The sequence below is a fragment of the Silurus meridionalis genome, chromosome 13, assembly GCF_014805685.1.
Source record: "Silurus meridionalis isolate SWU-2019-XX chromosome 13, ASM1480568v1, whole genome shotgun sequence".
Lineage (NCBI taxonomy): Eukaryota > Metazoa > Chordata > Actinopteri > Siluriformes > Siluridae > Silurus > Silurus meridionalis.
The window spans coordinates 22486408-22511505 of NC_060896.1; the positions used below are offsets into that span (position 1 = coordinate 22486408).

A 25098-nucleotide genomic window follows, 5' to 3' on the forward strand; every position below is an offset into this window, starting at 1 on the left:
ATCTTGACCCATCAACCATTAACAGCATTAACTTCTTCACCAATTTTAACTCATCTGTTGGATCGGACCACATGGTCCAGCTTTCCCTCCCCACGTGCATCATTGAGCCTTGATGGCCCATGACCCTGTTGCCGGTTCACCACTGTTCCTCCTTTAGACCACTTTGGATAGATACTGGCCACTGCAAACTGGGAACAGCCCACAAGAGCTGCAGTTTTGGAGATGCTCTGACCCAGTCGTCTAGACATCACAATTTAGCCCTTGTTAAACAATGTGGTCCGATCCAACAGATGAGCTCAAATTGGTGAAGAAGTTAATGCTGTTAATGGATGATGGGTCAAGATTGTTTCGGCCACAAAAGGGGGACCAACACAATATTAGGCAGGAGGTCATAATGTTAAGTTATGCCTGATTGGTGTATATTTTTCTAAGTATTAGCATACTGTTTTCTCGTAGCCCTCCTTCCCAAACATTGTGTGTGCCCAAATTCGATTAAATACAAAATACGCGCCCCCATAAATATGCCAACAAAATGAAGCATGGAAACTGTTAGCAGTAGTGCAAGTAACATGGGCCATTCACAAGCAGTTATGTTTGAGCACCCAACCTCCAGCACAATCATAATTATAAAAATCGTTTGGAGTAAAACATTTAATTGTGTATCTGCTGAATATTTTATAGTATACATATACCATAACTACCATTGGTCCAGTACCAGGAACGGTTCTGTTTCTCAATTATATAATATTTTTATAAAATAATTATATCATAATAATATTTTAATTATATACTAGTAGGATATAAGTGTAATTGCATTTGGACTGTTAATATGTATGGAATATAACCTGACATATACAGGTAAAAACATCCGTGATGCAGTGACATGCAGAGTTACTGTTATCCCCTAAATCTGGGTACATTCAATGTTGTGAAACATTCAACATATGTGGATTTTATATCAGATATAAACAGCTATTTGCTCAATAGTAAGAGATAATACAGCTTTATTTCTGTTTTATAAAGTACTGGTAATAAAGATCTTTTTAAATGTTTAATGTATCTAAATGATATTTGATAAAAAAATATATCAAACAAGTATTCATTAGGATAATTTTATTGCTCTAGGGAGCCTCAATCACAAAAAAGTATGTAGGTATAACAGGAGAAGGTTATATATAGAAGTAAAATTCACAGGATTAACAGAATTTTTTTTTATTAATCTTGCATTTTATATTTTGAGTTATGATGGACGCAGTTGTTGGTAGTGGACCCTAGCATTCAAACAATATTATGTTTGAGCAAGTCTAGTCCTGAAATGATTTTTGTGTATTTTGCACCAAAAAAAATCGCCTTTTCAATATTGAAACCTAGTTCAAGAAAACCCATCCTGCATTAGTATTAATGATACACACTGAAAGGTGGGTGCTCATTTCTTTTGTTCTTTTTTGTTTGAACACCCTTACTCAGCATTTTTACTCTCCCCACTGTCTTCCTCGCTCTCCTCACGCAGGGGCTGTAACCTGTATAGCAAGCCACAAAGAACAGACGACAATTCAACTTCCGAAAAGGCACCAAACAAAGAGAATCCTCAGCAAAAAGAATATAAAAAGGCAGAATAAGCATTGAGTTTACAAACTCTCAGTCTGCACCAAAGCGCAATAGATGGAAGGAGAGTATAAAGAAAGACAGTGAGTGATGGCACTTACTCTGGGTCATCTTCATTCTCTTCCTCCTGGATGTTGAAGAGCCTTGGAAAAAATAAATAAACAGTAAACAGGTGCAGACTAAAGATTGTGTGTATAAGACTGGTGTATATGTGGATAAAAATCCAAACCCTTATTCAGGATTTAAATCTGGGTTTTCCAGTATGTGTAGTTTCTGTGAGTTACATTTTTACTTTTTTACGTCCTGTATTTAAAAAGGTATTTGCTACATTCTAATACTGTACATCAGACTATTAAATCATTACTATGACAATCATTACTATGACATGATCTTTAAATTCTTTCTCAAAAACAGCTTTGACATCTAAAATGAACCCTAATACCCTTCACTGTCATTTATCTGCCTCTACTGTAGGAAAGGCAAGGGTTGAATCAAGAAGTTAAAGCTGTACTTCAGTTTTTTAACTACTGTAGTTAATAATTTAGATTCGATAATCAATAATTTGATTGCTCTATTAAATCAGGATTATGGACTGAGACTATCATCAGCCACTCACCAGTCGCTCTTGGTTTTTATGCTCAAGTTATGATATTTTTATATTTCTTTGATTAAAAAAAAATATATAAAATACATTTTATAAACTGAACTTTGTGAATATAATACTGTAACAAAGGGGTGTATGTGTATATATATATATATATATATATATATATATATATATATATATATATATATATATATATATATATACACACACACGCACTGTACATACTTGTATATACAGTATACAGATTAGGCATAACTTTATGGCCAACTGCCTAATATTGTGCTGGTCCTCTTTTTGCTGACAAAACAGTTCTGACCCTTTAGGCATCAACAGCATGAACTTTTTCAGCAATTTGAGCTACAGAAGCTCGTCTGTTGGATCGGACCACACTGGACAGAAGTTGCTCCCCACATGAATCAATAAGCCACGGCCACCCATTAACTTGTTGCCAGTTCTGTACTGTTCCTTACTTGGAACACTTTTAAAAGCTACTGACCACTGCAGACCAGGAACGGCGCTCAAGAGCTGCAGTTTTAGAGATGCTCTGACCCATTCGTCTAGACATCACAATTTTCTGATTATGTGTATGTGTATGTGTGTGTGAGACTTACTGCTCTCCGTTGTCTTGTTCAGACAGACGTTCTGACTCTGTGATTCTGATTACAGTGTGTTCCTCTTCCAGCTGTCTCACTGCCAATTCAGCAGCCTGGCGTGCCAACTCCTCCGCCATCCTCGCCGCCTCCAGATGCTCACGCACCAGTCTGCATGTTCATTAATCCATTCATCCATTCAAACAGCTACTAAACTATATTACACTATACATAACACTGTACTATAATATGATAATACACTGCTTTTTCAAAATCTACATCTACATATTGGGCTTAGGTGGTCCTATTTAGTTTTTTCCATGTGACATGGATGAGGAGTCTTTTTTCATGATATAAGTTAAGATGCCTTTACAATTGTAAAAAGATCTCATCAAAGTTCTTTCTTTTATTGGTTTGTATGTATGATATTTTTTAAATATAGTTTTTTTCATGTAAAAATATTCGACCAAATATTGGAAACTTTAACCCTAATTACAACCCTTATTTTAAAAAAGTATGATGCTGTGTAAAATATAAATAAACGAGAATGCAATGATTTCCAAACCCATATTTATTTTACAATAAAACATAAAAATATCAAATATTTTACCTAAGTCAATGTATAAGGTATTTTTTGGGATATACTTTAAAGTATTCATTGTGCAGCTTAGAGCTTATATCTGTATAGCAGTACAGATTTACTGTCCTTTGAAAATAACGCAACATACAACCATTATTGTCAAAATAGCTGGCAACAAAAGTTAGTACACCCTAAGTGAACATGTCCAAAATGTCTGTTTTGTGTGCACCACTGTTATCTAACACTGCAGTAACAGTGCAGTAACAGTAGTAGCGCTACTGTTGATTAACACTGAATTCAGAGACATGTCCCTTACCTCTCTTGCATGGCGACCAAAGCTGCTTCCTCAGCCTCGTGTCTTATGTTTTCTATTAAAGGTGTCCAGCGCTCTGTTTGTGTCTCAGCATCTTCCTGCTGTGTGAGCAAGATATAAGGTGTGGTGTTATGTAGAACCTCCAGTGGAGAGCAAATCTGATCCTCCATCTGAGTTTCATCCTGTATCTCCAGCTTCTCAACAAGCAAACCACCCTGCTTGACTTGCTGCTGTTCCCAGTCTGAGTCAACCTCCTCCAGCACCATGTCCTTCTCCAGCACCAGGTTTTGCTCCACTACTAGGTTCTCCTCTTGCACACAGTCCTCTTGCAGGATATAGACTAAGCCAAAAGCAAAAGAAATAAATAGAAAGAACTAGGATGATGCATACTAATTGAATATTAGTAATTAATATGCAATTTCGAGACATAGTTGTGAACTAAAATAATACTTTTAGAGATGCTTATACATTTCTTATTGACTTAGTTGAGATGTGTTATGCTCTATTACATATTTATGCTTTGTTAGACAAACACGGTAGAAAACCTGATCAAAACACCCATCAGTTGGACTTCTTCAAAATGTTGCCCAAAGTTAGAAGCATACAATTATTTAAAATATCACTGTATGCTGTAGGATGAAAAATTTCCTTTCACTAGAACAAAGAGGCGCAGACTGGTTCCAGCATGACAGTGCTCTTGTGAAAAAAGAAATGTATATATCAAATCAAATCAAATCAAATCAACGTCGTAAAAAGCATTTCACTGCATGTCGTACCCTGTATGTATGTGTATGTGACAAATAAAATTTGATTTGATTTGATTTGAGCATGACAGTGCTCTTGTGAAAAAAGAAATGTATATATAGACTTGGCTGGCTACAGTTGGTCTACTGGCCTGCACAGAACCCTCATTTCAACCCCAATTAAATTTTTTGGGATAAATTGTAATACTGACTGCACCCAGGCCTCTTCATCCAACATCAACCCCTGACCTCATCAATGCTCTAATGGCTGGATGACCCCAAATCCCAACAGCCATGCTCTAAAATCTAGTGTAAATACTTCCCTGAAGAGTGGAGGTTATTGTAATTATTAATGTTTAACAAGCACATATAGGTATATTTGGCCAGGTGACCACAAACTATTGGCTACACTGTGTCTGGCAATAATAGGGGGTTTCATGAATAATCATGGGCTAAATATTTAATATAAAAGATGATTTCTGTTTTCAGTTAAGCTTCATTTGGTTTTACTATTACCACTGTATCTTTTTTTTACCCTGAAAGTTTTAAAAGAAAAAACCTGCAAAAGTATTCTAAAAGAAAAACAAACATACAAACAATTCCACACACTATATGGACAAATGTATTAAGACATCTGACTTTTCCAGCCATTTGTGATTCTTCTCTGAACCTTTACTGCAAATTTGGAGGCACCCAATTGTATAGAATGTTTTTGGATTTGGTACTATTAAGTTTTCCCTTCACCTGAATTAAAAGACCTAAACCAGTTCATTATGAGCCCCTGTGCAGACTCAATTAAGATATGGTTTCCATGAGTTGGAGATCTTTAGTGGCTTGCTGTAGACCTCTGACTTCAACCCTACTGAACAGCTTTGGGATGAACTGGAAAGCTGAATGTACCCCAAAACTCCTCACGTTAGATCGGTATGCTGATAACTAACTACTAACTTTAGGGGTCACCACAGCAGATCATGCAGCTTGTAGAGCAGTATAAATTTACTGTCCTCTACAAATAACTCAACATACACCCATAATTGTCAGAATAACTGGCAACAAAAGTAAATACAAGTGAACATGTCAAAACTGTGTCAATATTTTATGTGAGCAATGTTGTTATTCAGCACTGCCTTAATCCTTAACACCCTCACCTTAGAAAGGCAGTTGTTTAGCCCAGTTTCTGAAGGGAGGGCATCATGTTCTGCTTTAGAATGGCACAGCACATGTTGGAATCCAAATTTCCATCAATGAACCACAGCTCCCCAGACCCAGCAGCATTCATGCAGCCCCAGACCATGATGCTACCACCACCATGCTTGACTGTAGGCAAGACACAATTTTCTTGGTCTTTCTCACCAGGGTGTCACCACACATGCTGGACACCATCTGAGCCAAACACATTTATCTTAGTCTCATCAGACCACAGGACATGGTTCCAGTGATTTATTCTCTTGGACTTGTTGTCTTTAACAAATTGTTTGCAGGATTTCTTGTGATTCAGCTACAGAAGAGTCTTCCTTCTGGGACGATGGCCATGCAAACTGACTTGTTGCGGTGTGCAGCAACAAGAAGAACATTGCAACCCTTTCAACAGTCAGTGGACTTTGAGGTAGAAAATAACTTTTGGAATATCCATTTGGTATGACAAAACTAGCCTTAATTTACTTATTAGGCTCTGAATAATAATCTCACACCACACGGGGCATTCAGCAATTCAAAAATGATTTATTAAGTATTACAGGCAGCAAACATTTGCAATAAGGTTAGCCTGAACCAATCCAGCAGCAGCAACTCACATACAAAAAAACAACAACCAACATGAACAAAACAACAGCTTGCTTAGAATGCATCTATGTACCACAGCAAATCTACAGAATTGGATCAGCCAGTCAAGTGGGGTCATTTTACAAATTATGTATACATTTTTAGGAAACTTAAAGGAACTGTAAAACTTTGTTTCTATTGAAGCCATAAAGCTGACTTTTAGCATAAATTTTAACAAACGCAGAACAATATCACCACAAGATGTAAATATTTGACTGGAAAATTGATCTGTAGAGTGAAATTTGTGCTATGTATTAGCACAGGTACTGAGCGATTAAGCAATTAAGCAAAACATGCTCCTGAAAAGCAGGAAAATAAAAAAAGGCCCTGAAAAATAATAATAATTGCAAAGCTACACAAGCATGGATCACATGATAGCTATTTTTGCTAATTCAGTAATAGATAATTATAATTAAGCAGTCAGCTGGTATTTCTACATAACCTTGGAATGTGTGTATAGATGTGTACTGTATGTGTGTGTTTCCATTGGACTGAGTTTTCTTTTAATTTGTTTCCCTCTCTGTCTCATTGGGTATAAGTCCCTCTCCCAGTCTTCTTCTCCTTATGTTTAAGGGGCTCTCATGGCTTTCTCCCCTGAAACAGATGGAGAAGATGAACTAAGTTACAATCTGTCTTAAATACTTAAACCTCAACAGCCCAAAGACACACCAAACAAGACTTGGAGTCCTAGAGCACTAACACCAGCCCACATGTCTCAAATCAACTATATAACTAATTCAAAAGCTATGTTTAGTGTTTCAAAGTGAAGAAAATGCAAAAAGGCATGAGCCTTGTCACTGAAATCTGGAAAAACCCCGCAGTACTACACGGCTATCTTGAGAAATAAAAAGTTAAAAAAAAATACGTAAATTTGAAGGTAAATGTAGATGGAATTTAGGCCAAAGGCTATCTGGGATATATTAATATATATTTTTTCTCAAGTGTGTTTTTGTACGCTATAAGTTCAGACTTAAGTTGTGGTTAAAGTGAACATTTATACATTTACCCAATTTACTCGAGTAAGAAAAAAAATTATTAGCTTCCAATTCTCCTGTACATTTCAACAGGGTGATTGTTAAACCCTGTGAATAGCCTTCATCATTTTGTAAGCATGGGCAAAGCGAAAACAATAAGGTAAAACCTTACTTTTCTGAAGAACTAAAAAAAACAAAACCTTAGTTATCAATATGAGTAGTTGCTGCCTTGCTTTTTGACTAATGGTACCATCTGATTACAAAATACAGAAAAGCCAAACTGCTGTTCTCCAAGTACACCAGTAAGTTCTGCTTCACTAATTTGATTCATCTAGCAGTGTTCCAAGAGTGCCTATATTTCCTATAATAACACTGGAATGATTTAGTATGTGAATTAAATTCGCTCATCAGTGTTCATCACATACAGTTCCACTTCTTGGATTGAAATGGTTACTACAGTAATGTAAATGGACATCATCAGTGGACATGGCAAAGGATACTTACTCATACTTACTCATTTATAAAACTGTTGTATCAAACCAAAACCACACTCATACTTCTGTGATGAATTGCCCTACACATTTCATTGCTCTCAAGCTTGTGAAATTTAGCTTACATGTTCCATTGAAAAAATCGGCATACACGAACCAGGATTGTGCATAATCAGCTGACTCGATTACCACATTAATGAAAAATTATGTGTAAATTTGATCAGTGATTGTACACTGTAATCAATATAATATGCTTTAAAGACAAAAGAATCAGGACACCTGACTTTTACAGTCATATGGGGTTTTACCACAAACTATTACAACAGAGTTTGAGGCACACAACAGTATAGGATGCCTTTGGATGCAGTAGCATTACACTTTCGCTTCACTTGAAACTAATAGACCCAAACCTGTTCCTGCCTGACTATGCCCCAGTGCTCTGTCTGAAGATATGATTTGCATAGTTTACAGTGAAAGATCTTCAACTTTTCTGACTGCATGCCAGGCCTCCTCAATCTACATCAGTACCTGACTTTACTAAAGCTCTTGTGGCTAAATAAACACAAATCTCCAGTGAAACATCCTCCCAGAAGAGTGGATGTTATTATAACTGTAAATGTGAGATGGGATGTTTAAAAGCAGCTAAATCTTATGGTCAGGTGTCTACAAACTTTTGTCCATTTATTGTAGACTGTTCCTATATATACTACACATACAGTATGAAAAAAGTTAGGTAGACTTACTGTTTTGAACTGTATCTGAAGTATCCTGTAAAAAAAAGAGTTGAAACCATTAGGATGAAATAAGAATGACAGTTTTATAATGGTAATGTCTAATTTCAATGACTAAAATTTCTTGTAGCAGAGGTGTGATTTTTAAGCTATTAAATTACCCGAGGCTCACATTTCACAGTTCTCAAAGCATTTTATATTCATTGTGGTCATTATTTATTCACCCTAGAGAGATTTGGGTTTACTTGATTTATTGACTTCGCTGTCAGAATAATGATCGACTTTGTAAAGATGTACTTCCGGTAGTCTCCCAAAGCAATGCCCTGATGAGGCTGTGATAATTCAATAATTCAAACTCCCTTACTTAAGTGAGTAGGCTCAAGTGAAATTCGCTGATATTACACTTTACAGTTGGCAATATTGTAGTCATAACTGCACTAATGTACATGATGTGAGAAAGTGTGATATTGTATATTAGCTGGTATTTAAAAATGCTAAACTATGCAAAAGTTTCTCCTTCTGAGACCTACAGCCAGGCTTATATTAAAGGGATATATAATATAAATGAAACAGATTATATATATATATATATATATATATATATATATATATATATATATATATATATATATATATATATATATTTATATAGAAGGCTCTTGCCTTCTCTATTGCACTGACTAATCCCACTCTGTCCCAGTGGATGGGATAAGATTTCTAAAATGTGGTTGTGGTTGTACTACTATGGGCCAGTTTATGTAGATTTGGACATAGTGTGTCAAATAAAGAATATATCGTAAAGCCAATGTTTACTCTGTGGATAATATAATTGAAATGTGCTGATTTGGAAGTTGCATTTGACCATTCATATGACATCTTTGCCACTCTGAGCCATATCAATAAATGTGAAATTAAAAAAACCTGTGACGTTTGGTTTAAGTACAATTTAAAGACAATTCCTTGTTACAGAATATGTTTCACAATTTCTAAACATATTATTATTGAAAGCTAATAAAGCATCACCAATATCTTACCTCTTTTGGTTTCACAACAGGCTGTGGCATAATGCGACCGAGTCCCTGTACAATCCAGCCAACCACACTTTAAAGGGTACGGAATTCAGATTAGTTAATGGATACATCCGAGTTTGCATTCTATAATATGCATAGTTTTAGCCTGTAGTAAACTAACTAAATGTTTCTATCGTGCCATAACAAGGACACTACAGCTGGAGGTCTAAGCTACATGCAACTCAAAAGCATTTACAGGAAACAATGAAAAACTTTAATTTAACTCATTACTAGGGCATTTAGTTTTTTTTTTTTTTGTTTTGTTTTTTTTATACCTAGCACTTTTTATTTATTTTTTATTTAAACAAGTCAGGTCTTCAGAAGAACAGAAGGAGCACACAGTAATCTACTTACTTGGCTTCCCCCTCCACACTGGTTGCCATGGAAACAGACAAATGCCCCCAGTTTATTCTCATTTTGAAGGCTGTGTTATTGCTATAGATATGAGTAAAGATATAAGTAGACCTACTTTGTGCTCTTGGTTGTTTCCTCAGCTGCTGAGAGTTCAGGTGCTAAATGAAAAAAGAAAAAAACATAAACATGAACACCTTTATGTAACAGATACTTATCTCAAGTATATTTAATTCCTTTTCAGCAACAAACAACATAACCTTTACACAAAGAAAGAATTTACGAAATATAGAAAGAATATTTCGTACCCTTTGAAATCAGAGGTGCAGTATCTGTAGTAGGTTCCTTTTTTTCTGAAGAATCTGTAACAGATGGAGAGTGTCCAGGCTGAGGAACCACCTTCTCAAATCCTTGCTTTATCCACTCCATTACCCTGAGAAATAGAAAAGACGGAGTTCAGTCCAAAATGTTACCATTTTTTTTTTTTTTTTTTAAATAAGTCAAGTGAAGATACTTGGGAGTTAAGGACTGGTCTCCTTCAGGTTCTGCATCAGGAACCACCTCCACCACAGGGGCTTTAGGTGGAGGCTCAGGTTCTGAACATATATATACATAAAAAAATATATATAAATACCTTTTAGATATAATCTTTTTTAAAAAGCCAAATAAATGTGAACAAAATAGGAAAATAATTCTTATATTTGATCCACTCACCCACTTTAATTTCTTTAACCTCTTTAACCTCCTGTACCTGTGGGAGAAAGCAAAATATTCACACAACACTAATGCATGCATATGCATAGACACCTATTTAGTGAAGCACAAACCTTTATGATGAAAACATTGTTCAATGTTCCTCATGAATTATTAATGTTAAAAAACAAAATACAAATTTATTTTAAGCAAAATATCTTTATGAAAATATGAAAAATAAATGTGAACGTTAAATGTAGAAATTCTTTATAGATATACACTCAAAAAAAAAAAATTATGTTTAACGTATATAATTTAGATTTAATATTAATATTTAGGTGTAATATTTACATTTAGGATTGGTTTTAAACATGTGCCAATTCTTTTTTTGGACTGTTTAGCTTGTAGCAGGTTTAGTGTCTGAGGTGATGTACTTACGGTGGGCTCTACCTTCACCTCTGGCACTACTTTTGGAACCTAAAAAAAAAGAAAGAAAATTAAGTAAAACAAGAAAACAAGAAAAATCTGATGCTAAGCAGAGTAGATGTTTTCAAGAGCAAAAAAATTATGATTATACAATAACAGCACATGCCAAAATGTTTCATTTTCTCTTCTACAACAGCAAACCGCCAGTGATTTGTAATTAATTACTTAATGGCAAGTTATACATTTATATTACAACTGTTCTAACTGTTGTAACTGTTACATCTTATGTTTTATTGTAACATTTGATATTGTAGAATATCTAATACAAGCTAGTTCCTGTCATCTTATACATTATAGCACTTTTAGTTTGTCTTTTTCTTGCTCTTTTGAAGTATGAAATCTACTGATCATTAAAAAAATGCTGACTCTGGAGACTCCTTCTATAAATGGAAAATAAATACGCCTTACAGAAAACTTTCGTTCGGCTTCTCCCATTAGGGGTCACAACCCTCCCCATTTATCCGGACTTGGGACCGGCACTAAGAGTGGCTGGGGTTGGTTCCCTGACCGGGGATCGAACCTGGGCCGCAGCGGTGAGAGTGCCGCATCCTAACCATTAGACCACCAGGGAACCTTAAATACGCCTTACAGAAAACCTCATCATATCCATGAAAATACATTTAACTTTGAAAAGTTCATTATTAGACTTTATGACTATATGGTGTAAAAGCGTTTGCTATAGAAACTAGAACATGTGAACGAGCGCATTCACGTTAATTTAGCATTGGTAGCTGAAGATTTGTTCAATTGCCCGAATTGCTGTTATAGAAAATCCATTCCAGCCAATCAGACACAGAACAGAGTGTCTATATAGTTAATCTAATCTTCGCATGTGCAAGGACTGTGATATAACACAAAACGTATTGGGTTGTATGATTAATATAATGGATTTGCTTCAGTACTCTGTGCTACATATTATACTGTTAGGTACTAAAATTGCTGTCAGCATACCTCAGTCACCTGGGATTCAGTCTGCTGTTTGTGCTTGTCATCAGGTTGTGGAACCACTTTGCCTAATCCCTGCACAATCCAGGTTATCACCCCTGTCCTGTAAGAGGGAAAATAATAATTCATTAAACTCACTGGCCATGAAAGCAGAGTGAGTCTGCTGTATATAGAAAGGTGCAATGTTCTGAGCAAACACTACAAGGCAGCAGGAGACAGAAGCACAGTTGAGTTTTTATCGTGGGAGTTGCAGGGGTTTATGTAAAGCCTTAACTAAAAGTGCCTGTATAAATAACGCGCCATTATGTTTTGGTAGAAGGTACGTTTTTTCTTGGAAAATGTTATTATATAAGATTTGAATCTAATTTTACCAATAACTAAGCTATAAAAACACAAAAACAACAGTAGTATAGTTTTAAAGCACAGTAACTCAAATGGTCTTCACTTCTTTCTAAATGTCACAAATGCGACATTTAAAAATGCCAGACTGTTCAGGTCCGAATTTACAACAGTGATGCTATATATTTTTCCTAAAGGCTTGCGTTAGGACAGTTGAGCTGGACTGTAATATATCTACAGCAATTATGTCCAACTATCCAGATCTCTATAAGCTGTTTTAACATGTACTATTATTGCAGTGGTGGACAGTAACAAAATAAATGTAATTTGTTACTGTATTTAAGTAGCTTTTTTACGTATCTGTACTTTCTAAGGTATTTCAATTTGGGAATACTTTTACTTTGACTTTACTACATTTTAAAGTCAAATATCGTACTTTTTACTCAACTCATTTTTGCGAATTTAGTTCTTTTTTATTTATCAGTGGATAAAAACTAAACTGGTCAAACACACAGCAAGCCACCAGTCAGGGTAGAGCACACACTCTGTTTTGAACTTGTTTTGATTGCCGCTTATTGGTTTCTACTTAGCACAAACATACAGTTCAGCATCAGTTCAACAGCAACCATAACATTTTGAGAGTAATAAATGATGGAATTTTTTTTAAGTAGTTAAAAAGAAGGTTTTGGAAATGATCATTTTAATTGGTACCGATATTTGACTCATTTATATAATTCTATTAATAGGTTGGTGTGCTAAGAGTAACAGAGTTTTTTCACATAAACTGAATTAATTAACCAAGGGTCTTTAAATGATAATAGAAACATTATAGACATAATAAATCATATTACTTTGGATACTCAAGTACATTTGAAGGCAAATACTTTTGACTTTTACTCAAGAGAAAGTTTCAAGGGAGCACTTTTACTTTTAGAGGAGTTATATATGTAGTGTATCTCTACTTTAAATCAAGTACATGGTTCATAGACTTTGACCACCACTGTATTATTGTGCACTGCATGGAGTGTATACTGTCCAAAGCGTATTATTTTGTGTAGCATTGTAATGAACTGAATCAAATAAACTATTTGCTCTATAAAAAATAATCGGAAAAATATCGAAAAAAAAATTATTGGACAAATCAAATCTAAAAAAAAAACATTAGAGGCGACCATTTGGCCATTTTGTAAATGAAAGCCACACTGTACACTCTATATTAGCCTTTATCGTTTGAGAACACACAATCCGTTTTGGGCCGAGCCAATTTGATGCAGGGATTTGATCTTTCAAATTAGATTTTCACCATTCTGCACAGAGTACATCTGCTCCTAAGTGTGTTTATTTATAAGTGTAAATGAATTGGAACTACTCACTCTTCATTTGCTTTACTGCAATCCAGAATGAAATGAAACAAACATATGATAGAGGTAAATCATATGAACAGGTAATCAAATACCCTACCGAATGCACACACACACCCACACACACCCACACACACCCACACACAATATGAAATAATAATGAAATAGAAAGGCAAATAGTACCTGGTGCTGTTTTCCTCTTGTTGCTAAGAAATGTTATAGAGACAGAAAAGAAAGAGAGAGAGAGAGAGAGAGAGAGAGAGAGAGAGAGAGAGAGAGAGAGAGAGAGAGAGAGAGAGAGAGAGAGAGAGAGAGATTATTTTGAAATGAGAAGCAAATGTGTATTCACTTTCAAATTATGTCAGGCAAATGACATTCGTACCTTGGCATCACTCTCTGCCTTGTCCGTTTGAGGTGTAGTTGCAGGCTGAGGGAGAGCACTGGTCAAACCCTGAGAAATCCAGGTCAATACACCACCCTGAGTACTACAGAGAGAGAGAGAGAGAGAGCGAGAGAGAGAGAGAGAGAGAGAGAGAGAGAGAGAGAGAGAGAGAGAGAGAGAGAGAGAGAGAGAGAGAGAATAAAACAGAGAGAGGTTTGGTGAGGTTAGGTGGATGGGATGTGGGTGGCCACACTTAAAACAAGTGACTCATGAACGAATCATTCACTTTGAACAAGCCCCTAATGCGATTCAGAAGGATGAGTAGTCTGAAAGAGTGATTCGTTCATTTTCTGCTGGATGCACATTAGCAAAGCTTTGCAAAATCTCTGTAAGTTATGTACAGTGAACAGACTTGAGTTTTCTGTACATTCTCTTTTGTCACTTGAATCCCATATATGAAATGCATTACACAGGAAATTATTACAGGAAACAGAATTGAGTAGTTTATCTCGAGTCAAAATACTCAGTTCTGTTCATCATAATTTGTCCTTAGTTGCATTGTCAAGTCGAGTTTATTTCTATAGCGCTTTTCATAACAGACATTGTCTCAAAGCAGCTTTACAGAAATCAACAGTTAAGGTGAACGGTGTGCATTTATCCCTGATAAGCAGCCATGGCGACTGTGGCAAGGAAAAACTCCCTTAGATGTTATGAGGAAGAAACTTTGAGAGGAACCAGACTCAAAAGTGGAACCCATCCTCATTTGGGTGACATCCAGTTGTCACATATTCATTATTGGAACTATAGTCAAAGTTCGTCTTTATAGACGTTTTGGAGGATCTGCCTATTAAAAATGTAACTTTTAACTGTATTTTGGATCAAAGTCACTAAAATTATCTGATCTTCCAATCATTATGACACACTAAACACATACACACACCCACACACCCACACCCACACATACCTGATTTCTTCTGAAACTTTATCCTCTTTCAGCTTAGCAGGATTGGCTTCTTTTTAACAAAATGGAAAACAAGGCAGTGCTGTCAAGCGACACATCATCAGCTTTGTGTAAAAGTAAAAATACCAATGATCACGAACATAATGGCTCTACTGTATATGTGTAAATACAACTCTGGCTCTATATGGATCAGTAATGAGTGGTATAAATGGTTTGTTCCAGATCAGTGTAAGATGCATAGTGCACCTGTGTGCATTTGTATCAATACTATGCCACTTGACTAATTTTTATATCAGTTTTTCTACCTTACCAGTTCTTGTAACGTCTACAGTATGTACACCTGTGCCAGATTTACTGCTAAATGAGCATCAGTATTTAAGTCTAAATTTTACCTCACATCTCACAGTTTGTCTTACATTTACTGTAGCTTTTATTATTGTCTTCAGTGTGTTCATTTTTCAGGTAATTGTTCTTGCTTCCTCTTGCATATTTATTATTCATTTTATGTCATTGTGTAGACCGTAGTGTTGGACATTTTGAACTTTAAATATTATAGCATATAATATTATAATATTTGCACTTGCATCCACCTTTGCCCATATGACATAAAAAGCTGCACCTGTGCAATTTGTTGCATTGTCACCAATTTGCTTGTGCACTGTTAAAATGCAGATTTTAGCCCAATAATTATCAACTTTGATGATCACTAATGATCACTGATCAGCTGCCATGTGTGTAATCACTGACCTTTTTGAACCTTTTGCTCCTTAACTGATGGTTCCTAAAAGAGTGGAAAAAAATAGAATTGCTTTCAACTGATCAGCAAGTAAACCATTTTTCTATGTTGTCTGTATTTTTTCAGTCATGACAATTTAATATACATTGTTAGATAAAATGTAATCAATTAGAATATAACACAATTCTGTCATAAATATATATATATATATATATATATATACACAGTACAGACCAAAGGTTTGGACACACCTGCTCATTCAAAGAGTTTTCTTTATTTTCATGACTATGAAAATTGAAGAGTCACACTGAAGGCATCAAAACTATGAATTAACACATGTGGAATTATATACATAACAAAAAAGTGAACTGAAAATATGTCATATTGTAGGTTCTTCCTAGTAGGCATCAAGAGAATGCCAAGAGTGTGCAAAGCAGTAATCTAAGCAAAAGGTGGCTACTTTGAAGAACCTACAATATGACATATTTTCACACTTTTGTTATGTATAATTCCACATGTGTTAATTCATAGTTTTGATGCCTTCAGTGTGACTCTACAATTTTCATAGTCATGAAAATAAAGAAAACTCTTTGAATGAGAAGGTGTGTCCAAACTTTTGGTCTGTACTGTGTATATATATATATATATATATATATATATATATATATATATATATATATATATATATATATATATATATTTTTTTTTTTTTTTTTTCATACATAAAAACTGTATTTCTGCCCACAATAGTAAACAATTCCGGTTTTGTCCACAAAGCAGAGTGTGTGCAGAGCAAGGGTTTGTCTGAAACAATAGAAAACTCTAACCTCATAAAGGTATGATATACAGGAGAATAGAACACTAAACTGCAGAAATTATTAAATTATTAATCTTATACTATATATATATATATATATATATATATATATATATATATATATATATATATATATAAAATGATTAAATACTTATTGATCAATACTTTTACTTACTTTTACTTTTGAAGTATTTTCTCTCTTTTTCTCAAGCAGAAATTAAAATTATACATTTTTCTTTTACAGGATTTATACTCATAAATAATACTATTATTTATATATATTATATATATTATTCATAAATAATTATTTATGAAAATTAATATATAGGTAGTTTATATGTACTGTGTTTTAAGTATAGGAATGGTGTACACTGCTAAGATTTACCAATTTATTTTAGATAAACGTTGTATAAGTAAGTGACCAAAAAGAAAGGAGTTGCCTTATTGTTGATAGATTATGCGTTTGATAACAATGCTTCAGCCATCTATAGCTAGGAGGCTATAAATTAAAGCGGCACACTCTGGGTAGGATAGCATACTCTCTCTCTCATTTGTCAGCTCAGATATGTGGAAGAATGGCTCTCCTTCAAGTATGATATATAAAGGTAGGCTGACAGGTGCGTTGCAACTTTTGGGCGACCAAATACTTTCTTTGGCTTCTCCCATTAGGGGTCGCCACAGCAGATCATCCGCATGTTTGATTTGGCACATGTTTTTACGCTGGATGCCCTTCCTAATTTATCCGGGCTTGGGACCGGCACTAAGAGTGGCTGGGGTTGGTTCCCTGACCAAGGATTGAACCCGGGCCGCAGCGGTGAGAGCGCCGCATCCTAACCACTAGACCACCAGGGGACCTAACTTGTGGGCGACCAAATAAAGATTAAAATTTAAAAAAGAGAACACAGTTCTACATTTGCAGATTATAACATTACGTAACAATTTTCAGCACATTACTGAAGGTGTTAGAAACAGAATGTGTAATCCACGCTTTGCGTTTACAAACAGACATATGTACACTTACTAATGTTTGTTGTGTATTGCCTTTGACTTCCTCTTCCGGCTTTACAGGCTTCTCTGGAGGTTGAGGGACAACTTTCACCACCCAACTAAACATCCTTCAGCTCAAAACGCACGTCTAATAATAATAATAGCACACACACACACACACACACACACACACACACACACACACACACACACACACACACACACACAGAAGCGCACGAGAGAAATATTTGAGCAACTACATTGTAATATTGCTAGTTACATCTGCAGCTAATAATTCTATATTATAATATTAATAATAATATCATATTGCAATATATTAATTATATAATATTATCATATTGTAATATAATATTAATAATAATATTATATTACAATATGATAATATTATATAATTAATATATACAAATATTAATTATAATGAAAATATAATATATTATAATTGAATATATTGATATATAAATATTATATTGTAATATTAATATTCTAGCTTATTGTTAAAGGTGATGTGAACACTATTGCATAGGAATTAGGAAATGTGGCCACCAAGTTCAAACTAGCATACTGAAAGAGGCAGAAGATTTAGCAGTTTATTAGACAACAACAACAAAAACATTTATAGTCTTTCGGACCATTTTTCCTGTTTGCAAGCTCCATAAATATCTGGTAGTCTTGGTGAACTAAAATCTATTTTAAAATCCGTATAATTTTCTTAAATCTGAATTTAAACACTTACCACAGCTCTGAAAATGTTGACATTTTTTTTCAAATAACAGAAAAACGATTGCAATAGGAGTGTAGCCTGAATTACAGGATAATCCCTACTGCATGGTTAAGCGTGTCAGGAGCTGTTAGTGTTAATTAATGCTAATTGTGTCTGATCCTAATCCAGCTAAAATTCCTGACCTGAATACTACACTGCACAGGTAAAGTGTGGATCTATCTAATAATTTGATTTAGTGTAAAGCATAATTACTGGCATAAGAAAGAGAATTTCATGCATTGTCATAGCTTAGGGAAGAAATTACAAATAATGAAACAAGAAACAGCAGTAATACAATATTACAAACCATTCACATATTAATATTCAGCCAAATGAATATTCATTTTTATCACATTTTTAAACGCAATGACATTTAAATCCATGGTGTATACTCTTGTACTGACATTCATAGTTTCCATGATAAGCCCTGGACTAACAATATATACTGTACAATTTAATATTCTTTTTAAATGTTAAATTGCTTGATTCGGAAACTTCACTAAATAATAACTTTTTTTTACTTCCAACAAAGAATCCAGATTCTATGGAATGTACAAGAATAAAATCTTGGTTAATGTCAGTCCATTTAAAGTAGGAGGAAAAAACAAACTGTTTGCCTCTTTTGGAGCTAGTTGGCTAAATTGTTAGGTTTAACTATTATCTAGTTTATAACAAGTTTATCACATGCTCCCTGATTTTCTGAGAAAAAACGACCAATATCCAAAAAAGAAATGTTTTAATAATAAATAAATAATTAAGTAATTATTCATATAGCAAAGTACGTGTATCTACAGAATACAGATCCATAAAATCAGTAATACATTTTCATTTAACCTTTGTGTAATGTTTATTGTAGTTATATGTGTAAAACCAATTTTATAATGATATTCAAACTAAAGTAACATGCAGTGCATTAATACCTTATATACTGTAAGAGATCAGAGAGAGTAAGTAATGATCATGGGTTTTCACTTTACACTTGAATTATATAAAGACTTACCTTAGCTGTTTAGGCATAGGCAATCATCTCAGAGATTGAAGACCTGGCTAGAGGACAGGTACTTGGAGGAATGGTAGGATTAGCGATACTGAAGCTAAAATAATAGGATTAGCTATGATTAGGTTCTATCAGGAAAGGGTAAAAGAAAGAATGTACACCTGAATGTACTTCAGACACCTGGACCTGATTGCAGCTACGCAAGTTTCTACACATTGAATGGACAATCAGGGCAATTGAACAGCTCCAACAAACAAAATTGCAGTGTAAAGATAATGAACAATTAGCTAACCTTGATAGGTCCAAAACAATTTACAAGTGAGCCAGAATCCAATCATGCTGCAGTAGAGGGTTAAGGGCCCTAAAGTGACTCTTTGGAAATCCTGCGCTTTAAACTCACATCTCTAGATGAATACACTAGTATACATAGTGTTCAACTTTTGTAGCCAATTGAATATAATCAGTGCAATTTCTCATGTAAACTAATACTTTGGTGGAAGCTTCAAACATGTTGCAGAAAAGTATAAGTATGACTCTGAATTTAGTTACAGAAGGTACATTTGTTCCCATTTATACCCAAAGAACTAAGGAAGGTTGGAAAGTAAAGTTGTGCATCATAACTAACCAAAAATAGCTATATGTCTAAGGTCCCACATGACAGCTACCATAAAATGCTACATAGCAAGTCTCCTCCACAATTAATAAAATGAAGTGGAGAAGACAATGCTAGAAGATAATGAGATTTAAAACAAAAAACTGCTCAAGAAATGAACATCAACAGCTTCATTATCAGTAGAGAAGCATTGGGTGGTTATTTGCCTCCGTGTCCTGCAGTAAAACTAGCCATGGATTATTCCTTACATATGGTTAGGAACTGGAATTCTAAGTAATAAGAGCTCAGTGCAAATTCTGTTCCACTGTAGCACAACATGAAGACAGTGGAAAATAGTTTACTTTGTTTTGGGGTAGATAGACAGTAAAGGAGCATAAAGGGTATGAGAGAGAAAGATACAAAGAGGAAGAGAAATAAGAAAAACAGGCAGACTGTAGGTTTCATCATGATGATGGTTGTTTAAAAGGATGCAATAAGATCTGGTTAATTTCAGAGTAATTGGCAGTCTAATTCAGATTCATTGCACTGGTTTTATGTGATTCCCAAAAGACAAAGTGAAAAACAGGTTGCATATGGCAGCATCAAATTGAATGCAGCTCTGGAAACCCTGGAGACAGGCCTTGTGGCAGCTGGTGCAGGATCTAAGTGTCACTGGACTCTGAAAAATGTAAACATCAATCTTTTTTGCATCATTATGCCTTAATGTGCCCTGCACAACTTTTTCCTTTGTTGCATAAATAAAACACTCCCTTTTAATATGATGCATCATAGACAAAAAAGTATCAAATAAATTTCAGGGGCTCCTACCATGACCCACAGATAATACCGTATTTTTCGGACTATAAGCCACTACTTTTTTACCATGTTTTGAACCCCGTGGCTTAAACAACGAAGCGGCTAATTTATGATTTTTTTCTGGGTTTTTCCCGGTTCCATAAACTTCAAGCCAAAAAACTAAGCAACATAACATTAGACCAATTAAATTTTCGAACGGAAATGAAAAAACACACCTCACCTGTGTTCTGTGCTGCACGGCATCGGGAGAAAAAAATGTTTTTTTTAAACGCACGATAATGCGATAAACTCCCGAGAGAAATTGTTGTGAAAGGAAGGAGGAAGACAGTGAACAATGACTTTCTTGGTCGGCTACTGTTTAGATACAAGCTGTTGTAACGCGTTGAGTCAGGGTGAAGGGAGAGCTCGCTAACTCCAGTTGCAACAGAAATCATATAAGCACAGACAGGTTTCCAAAACTTGTGCTTTTTTATTTTTCTTGGCAACAGCGTTATGGGTTAGTCAAAGAAACTTAGAAATTAGCATCAGAAAATTATAAGGACATATTCCACACATGCAGTAATACCGGAAAATTCAGTGGCATGCTATTCCCAAAATACCGCTATGCTCCTAAAGGAAGCGCAACATATTTCACCCAACATTTTTTTCGTTAAAGCCTGTGTAAAGTACATTAGTTTTGTACATTAGTGCGGCTTATAGACAGGTGCGGCTTATTTATGTTAAAAATAAAAATATTTGTAAAATTTGCGGCTTATATGTGGGTGCGCTTTATAGTCCGGAAATTACGGTACTCAAAATACCTGGAATGAGCAAATATTTTAAATAAATAAAGCACGTCTGATGGTAAAAGTAATCTGATGGTCACTGCAAGACAAAGATCCACAGAATTAATTATTTAAAGTTTAGAAAATAATTATTGTTATTAATTTTTAACCAATCCTGAGATTTTTTTAGCTATGTAAATGTTAATGGGCAACTTTTGAAGGAATGATGTAAAGTTGCCTTTTTAGCTGCTAAAGATTTCCAGAAAAACCCTCAGAAATAAAGAATCTCTAATCATGTCCTTATTCACTAATGTGAAAGGCAATTAAAGCTTTACTAATGAACTAATTTTGGAGGATATAATGGGTTTTTAATGAAACAAGAGCTTTTTTAAACAGCAAGGACTGGAAACAAAGGTGCTAATGAATAAACTCTCTATCTCGTAATGCCAAACCTAGCAGGTTTGATTAGATGCAGATTGCTGGGCACACGAGGGGTTTTAGATGCTTAGAAAACACTACATCGAAAACACTAAACACTATGTGTAATGTGATGTGTAAACCTGCAAACATGAATGAGCTCCCAGAATATGTGCATTTTTCCCAATCTATAAACATACAAGTCATTAGAAACTGATGCAATATGATGGATGAATTGCTTGTTTCTAGTCAGTAGTTGTAAATGAATTCCTTCAACACTAATGTCTTTGTGCAGGCAACTTTAAAACCACCTGCACAATATTGTGTAAATCACACTTGTGCCACCAAAACAGAATTGACTTATTGAGACAAGGATTACACAAGACTTTTGGAGGTGTGCTGCACCACAACATACCAACAGATCCTTTAATGCATATAGTTTGTGAGATAGGGTCTTCTTGGATTGCAATTTGCCCAGGTTTTGTGTCTACATAACAAGCCCAAATCATGTCAAGTCAAGTCAAGTTAAGTTTATTTCCATAGTGCTTTTTACAATGGAAGTTGTCTAAAAGCAGCTTTACAGAATTTAAGCATTAGGGTGAATAATGTGTATTTATCCATAATGAGCAGCCTGGGGCGATTTGAGAAGTACCAGACTCAAAAGGGGAACCCATCCTCATTTGTGCGATATTATCACCAAATCATCACCTGTCCACCACTGTGCTTGACAGTTGGTATGAGATGTTTCTGCTGATATACTGTGTTTGGTTTTCATAATGCAAATGGTGTTGTGCATTATCGCCAAGCATCTCCAATCTCCAGTCTAATCTGTTTGAAGGACATTGTTTCAGAAGTCTTATGTTTGTTCAGATGAAACATTTTGAACCTAAGCTGTGTTGCTATATTTTTTTTTTTAGAGACGAATAGGCTTTCACCTGACAACCCTTCCAAACAAATAATACTTGTTCAGTTTTTTCTAACAGTAGATCTCACTCTTGGTTTTTTTGCAATTTCTTTGAGCATTGCATGGTCTTAGCAGCTGTCTTGAATGTTTTACACTTGTGAATAATGTTCCTCACTGTAAGATTTTAAATTGTTTGAAAATGGCCTTATAGCCCTTCCACGATCGATGTTGGCATCAACAATTGCATCTCAAAAATTATTGCTGTATATGTTTTTTCTACTTGGCAGTGTGTTAACACACAACTGAATGCTTCAGATCAGCAAACTTTTATAGTTTTTATAGAGGTGGTCACACTTGCTAATTTCAATTAATCCGAGGCATTTAATTAGCAGCACCTAGCTACTCTTTAGCTTCTTCTTTCCTATGAAAGCAAGAAGGGTTTTTAGTTTTCCACACATATCGTTTGCATTTTGGCTTAATCTTTGTAAAGAAAATAAATACACAATGCAATATATCACCTGTTGCTGTTCCTCTAGGTTGTATTTAACTAATTCTAAAACCTGCAAAAGACCAGATTTTTATTATATCTGGATATGCAAGTTCATGAAAATCTTTTTCACATGACTGCATATGTCAGTTATTCTTTCTTTCTTCTTTCTACCCCTACACCTTCTTCTCATACCTGTGCTTTATAGCCCAATGTCACACCCCATTTCTCTGCTCTGTAGACTCTCCTGTACACTTTCAGGTTCTTACTCAGCCTGTAGGCAAGTCTACTGATGTAAGTGTCTATTAAGAAGGTGGAAACAGGCAGTAATTATGTACACTAGGAATATGTTATGCTCTAGTTTGCTCTGCAAAGGTGGGAGGAAATTTTGCATCAAAGCAAATTTGCTCTATCTATGTCTATTATACATACCCATAACTTTAGCCTTTTGAAAATCCATAACCTAGAATAACAGTACGGACATCACAGTAATCACTGTCCCAATCACAAATGCACAGCATGAATGATTGAGCAAAACCTCTCCGGGTACAATGTGAAAGGTTTTCACTTTTTTACAACAGCTCAAACCTGCAGAAATTCAAAGAAAGACAATTACAATCTCCTATAATTCAGACGTCTCCCTATTGATTACATGCATTTAAAGCAAACTCTGGGAGAAAAAAGCAATTGTTTTTACACCCAGTTTATTTTATCACCTTGCAAAATCCGAGCATAATTTGAGGCCATGCATAACTGGTACAGTACATTATACACACAACATATAAATGCTAGTAATGGATGCTGTTCATTTATCCTTAACAACTAAAAAGAAAAACACTGAACTTATGAAAAGCAATGGCTCTAGATAATTAGGAACACTATAAAATGTTCTTAATTTAATTCATAACAAATAGTAAAAATAGTCTGCTCTGTAATTAAAATACTGTATTCAGCTTGTTCTTATCAAGACAAATATAAAAAAAAATTGCACACAGAAACATAAAAAATATAAACTTCTGGCAGGTTTTGAGCTTTTGTTATATAATTGTCCTCAAAGCACTGGTTTGCTGCCATGTTAAAATATGTCTTGCTACTAATATTAATTTTGTTGAATATCCTTTTTCTATATTTTTTGTCGCCAGCTGTCTTAATGGTATCTCATCTATAGGTTTTAAATGTACTTTAAATGTACTTGTACTTTGAAAGTGCTTTAAATGTTCACCACATGTACCTCAGAAACTTGCCAACTCACATGCCTAAGACAAATCCAACTAAAAATTTATGGTCTAGGAGACAAAGAGAAAATAAATATGATTTTGATTAATTAAGAAAACCTCATTCCAATTCAATCAGGGCCCTAAGCTATTGTCAATAACTAGGCTGGCGTTTGATAATAAAGTTTTCTACTAGACTGTAGATTTGCAGCTTCCAATTATTCAAAATTGTGTTTGTGTTTCAGAACTGAAATCAGTTGTATTTTTTCCAGCTTTCAAATTTGCTGTATAGGTATTTACAACATTAAAGGGACATTTTTAAGATTGACATGCCATGCTGCCCTAAACTTATGCAACGTATCTTTCAGTTGTTCACTTATTTAGAAAGTAATATTTTCTCTGGATTGACTTCAGCATAATAAAATGCTTTACACTTGCAACCTCTCTAGCTTAGACACACTGGATGTACTATTCCTTAGACACCATAAAACATGGAATTCTTGGTGGCAAGAACACATGAAGCCATTCATAAAACTCTCTCAG

General features: G+C 34.8%; 1 protein-coding gene across 2 annotated transcripts in view; it reads right to left on the reverse strand.

The window, feature by feature from the left end:
• Positions 1 to 19502, reverse strand: part of cngb1a (cyclic nucleotide gated channel subunit beta 1a) — a 40145-nt gene extending 20643 nt beyond the window's left edge. Inside the window, exons 1-20 of one of the 2 annotated variants that reach the window (XM_046865326.1) lie at positions 19365 to 19502; positions 17618 to 17731; positions 15791 to 15824; positions 15047 to 15092; positions 14083 to 14185; positions 13884 to 13906; positions 13713 to 13727; positions 12007 to 12103; positions 11008 to 11046; positions 10591 to 10627; positions 10391 to 10472; positions 10185 to 10309; positions 9995 to 10037; positions 9880 to 9897; positions 9490 to 9556; positions 8468 to 8492; positions 3699 to 4035; positions 2824 to 2973; positions 1707 to 1748; positions 1464 to 1520 (exon numbers count right to left, since the gene is read on the reverse strand). In XM_046865326.1, the coding sequence (XP_046721282.1) occupies positions 1464 to 1520; positions 1707 to 1748; positions 2824 to 2973; positions 3699 to 4035; positions 8468 to 8492; positions 9490 to 9556; positions 9880 to 9897; positions 9995 to 10037; positions 10185 to 10309; positions 10391 to 10472; positions 10591 to 10627; positions 11008 to 11046; positions 12007 to 12103; positions 13713 to 13727; positions 13884 to 13906; positions 14083 to 14185; positions 15047 to 15092; positions 15791 to 15824; positions 17618 to 17710 (1433 nt within the window). In that variant the 5' untranslated portion in view covers positions 17711 to 17731; positions 19365 to 19502. Of the gene's footprint in view, positions 1 to 1463; positions 1521 to 1706; positions 1749 to 2823; positions 2974 to 3698; positions 4036 to 8467; positions 8493 to 9489; positions 9557 to 9879; positions 9898 to 9994; positions 10038 to 10184; positions 10310 to 10390; positions 10473 to 10590; positions 10628 to 11007; positions 11047 to 12006; positions 12104 to 13712; positions 13728 to 13883; positions 13907 to 14082; positions 14186 to 15046; positions 15096 to 15790; positions 15825 to 17617; positions 17732 to 19364 lie in introns of both variants that reach the window. The other variant, XM_046865325.1, reaches the window with a different exon arrangement.
• Between the last annotated feature and the right edge of the window lie 5596 nt (positions 19503 to 25098).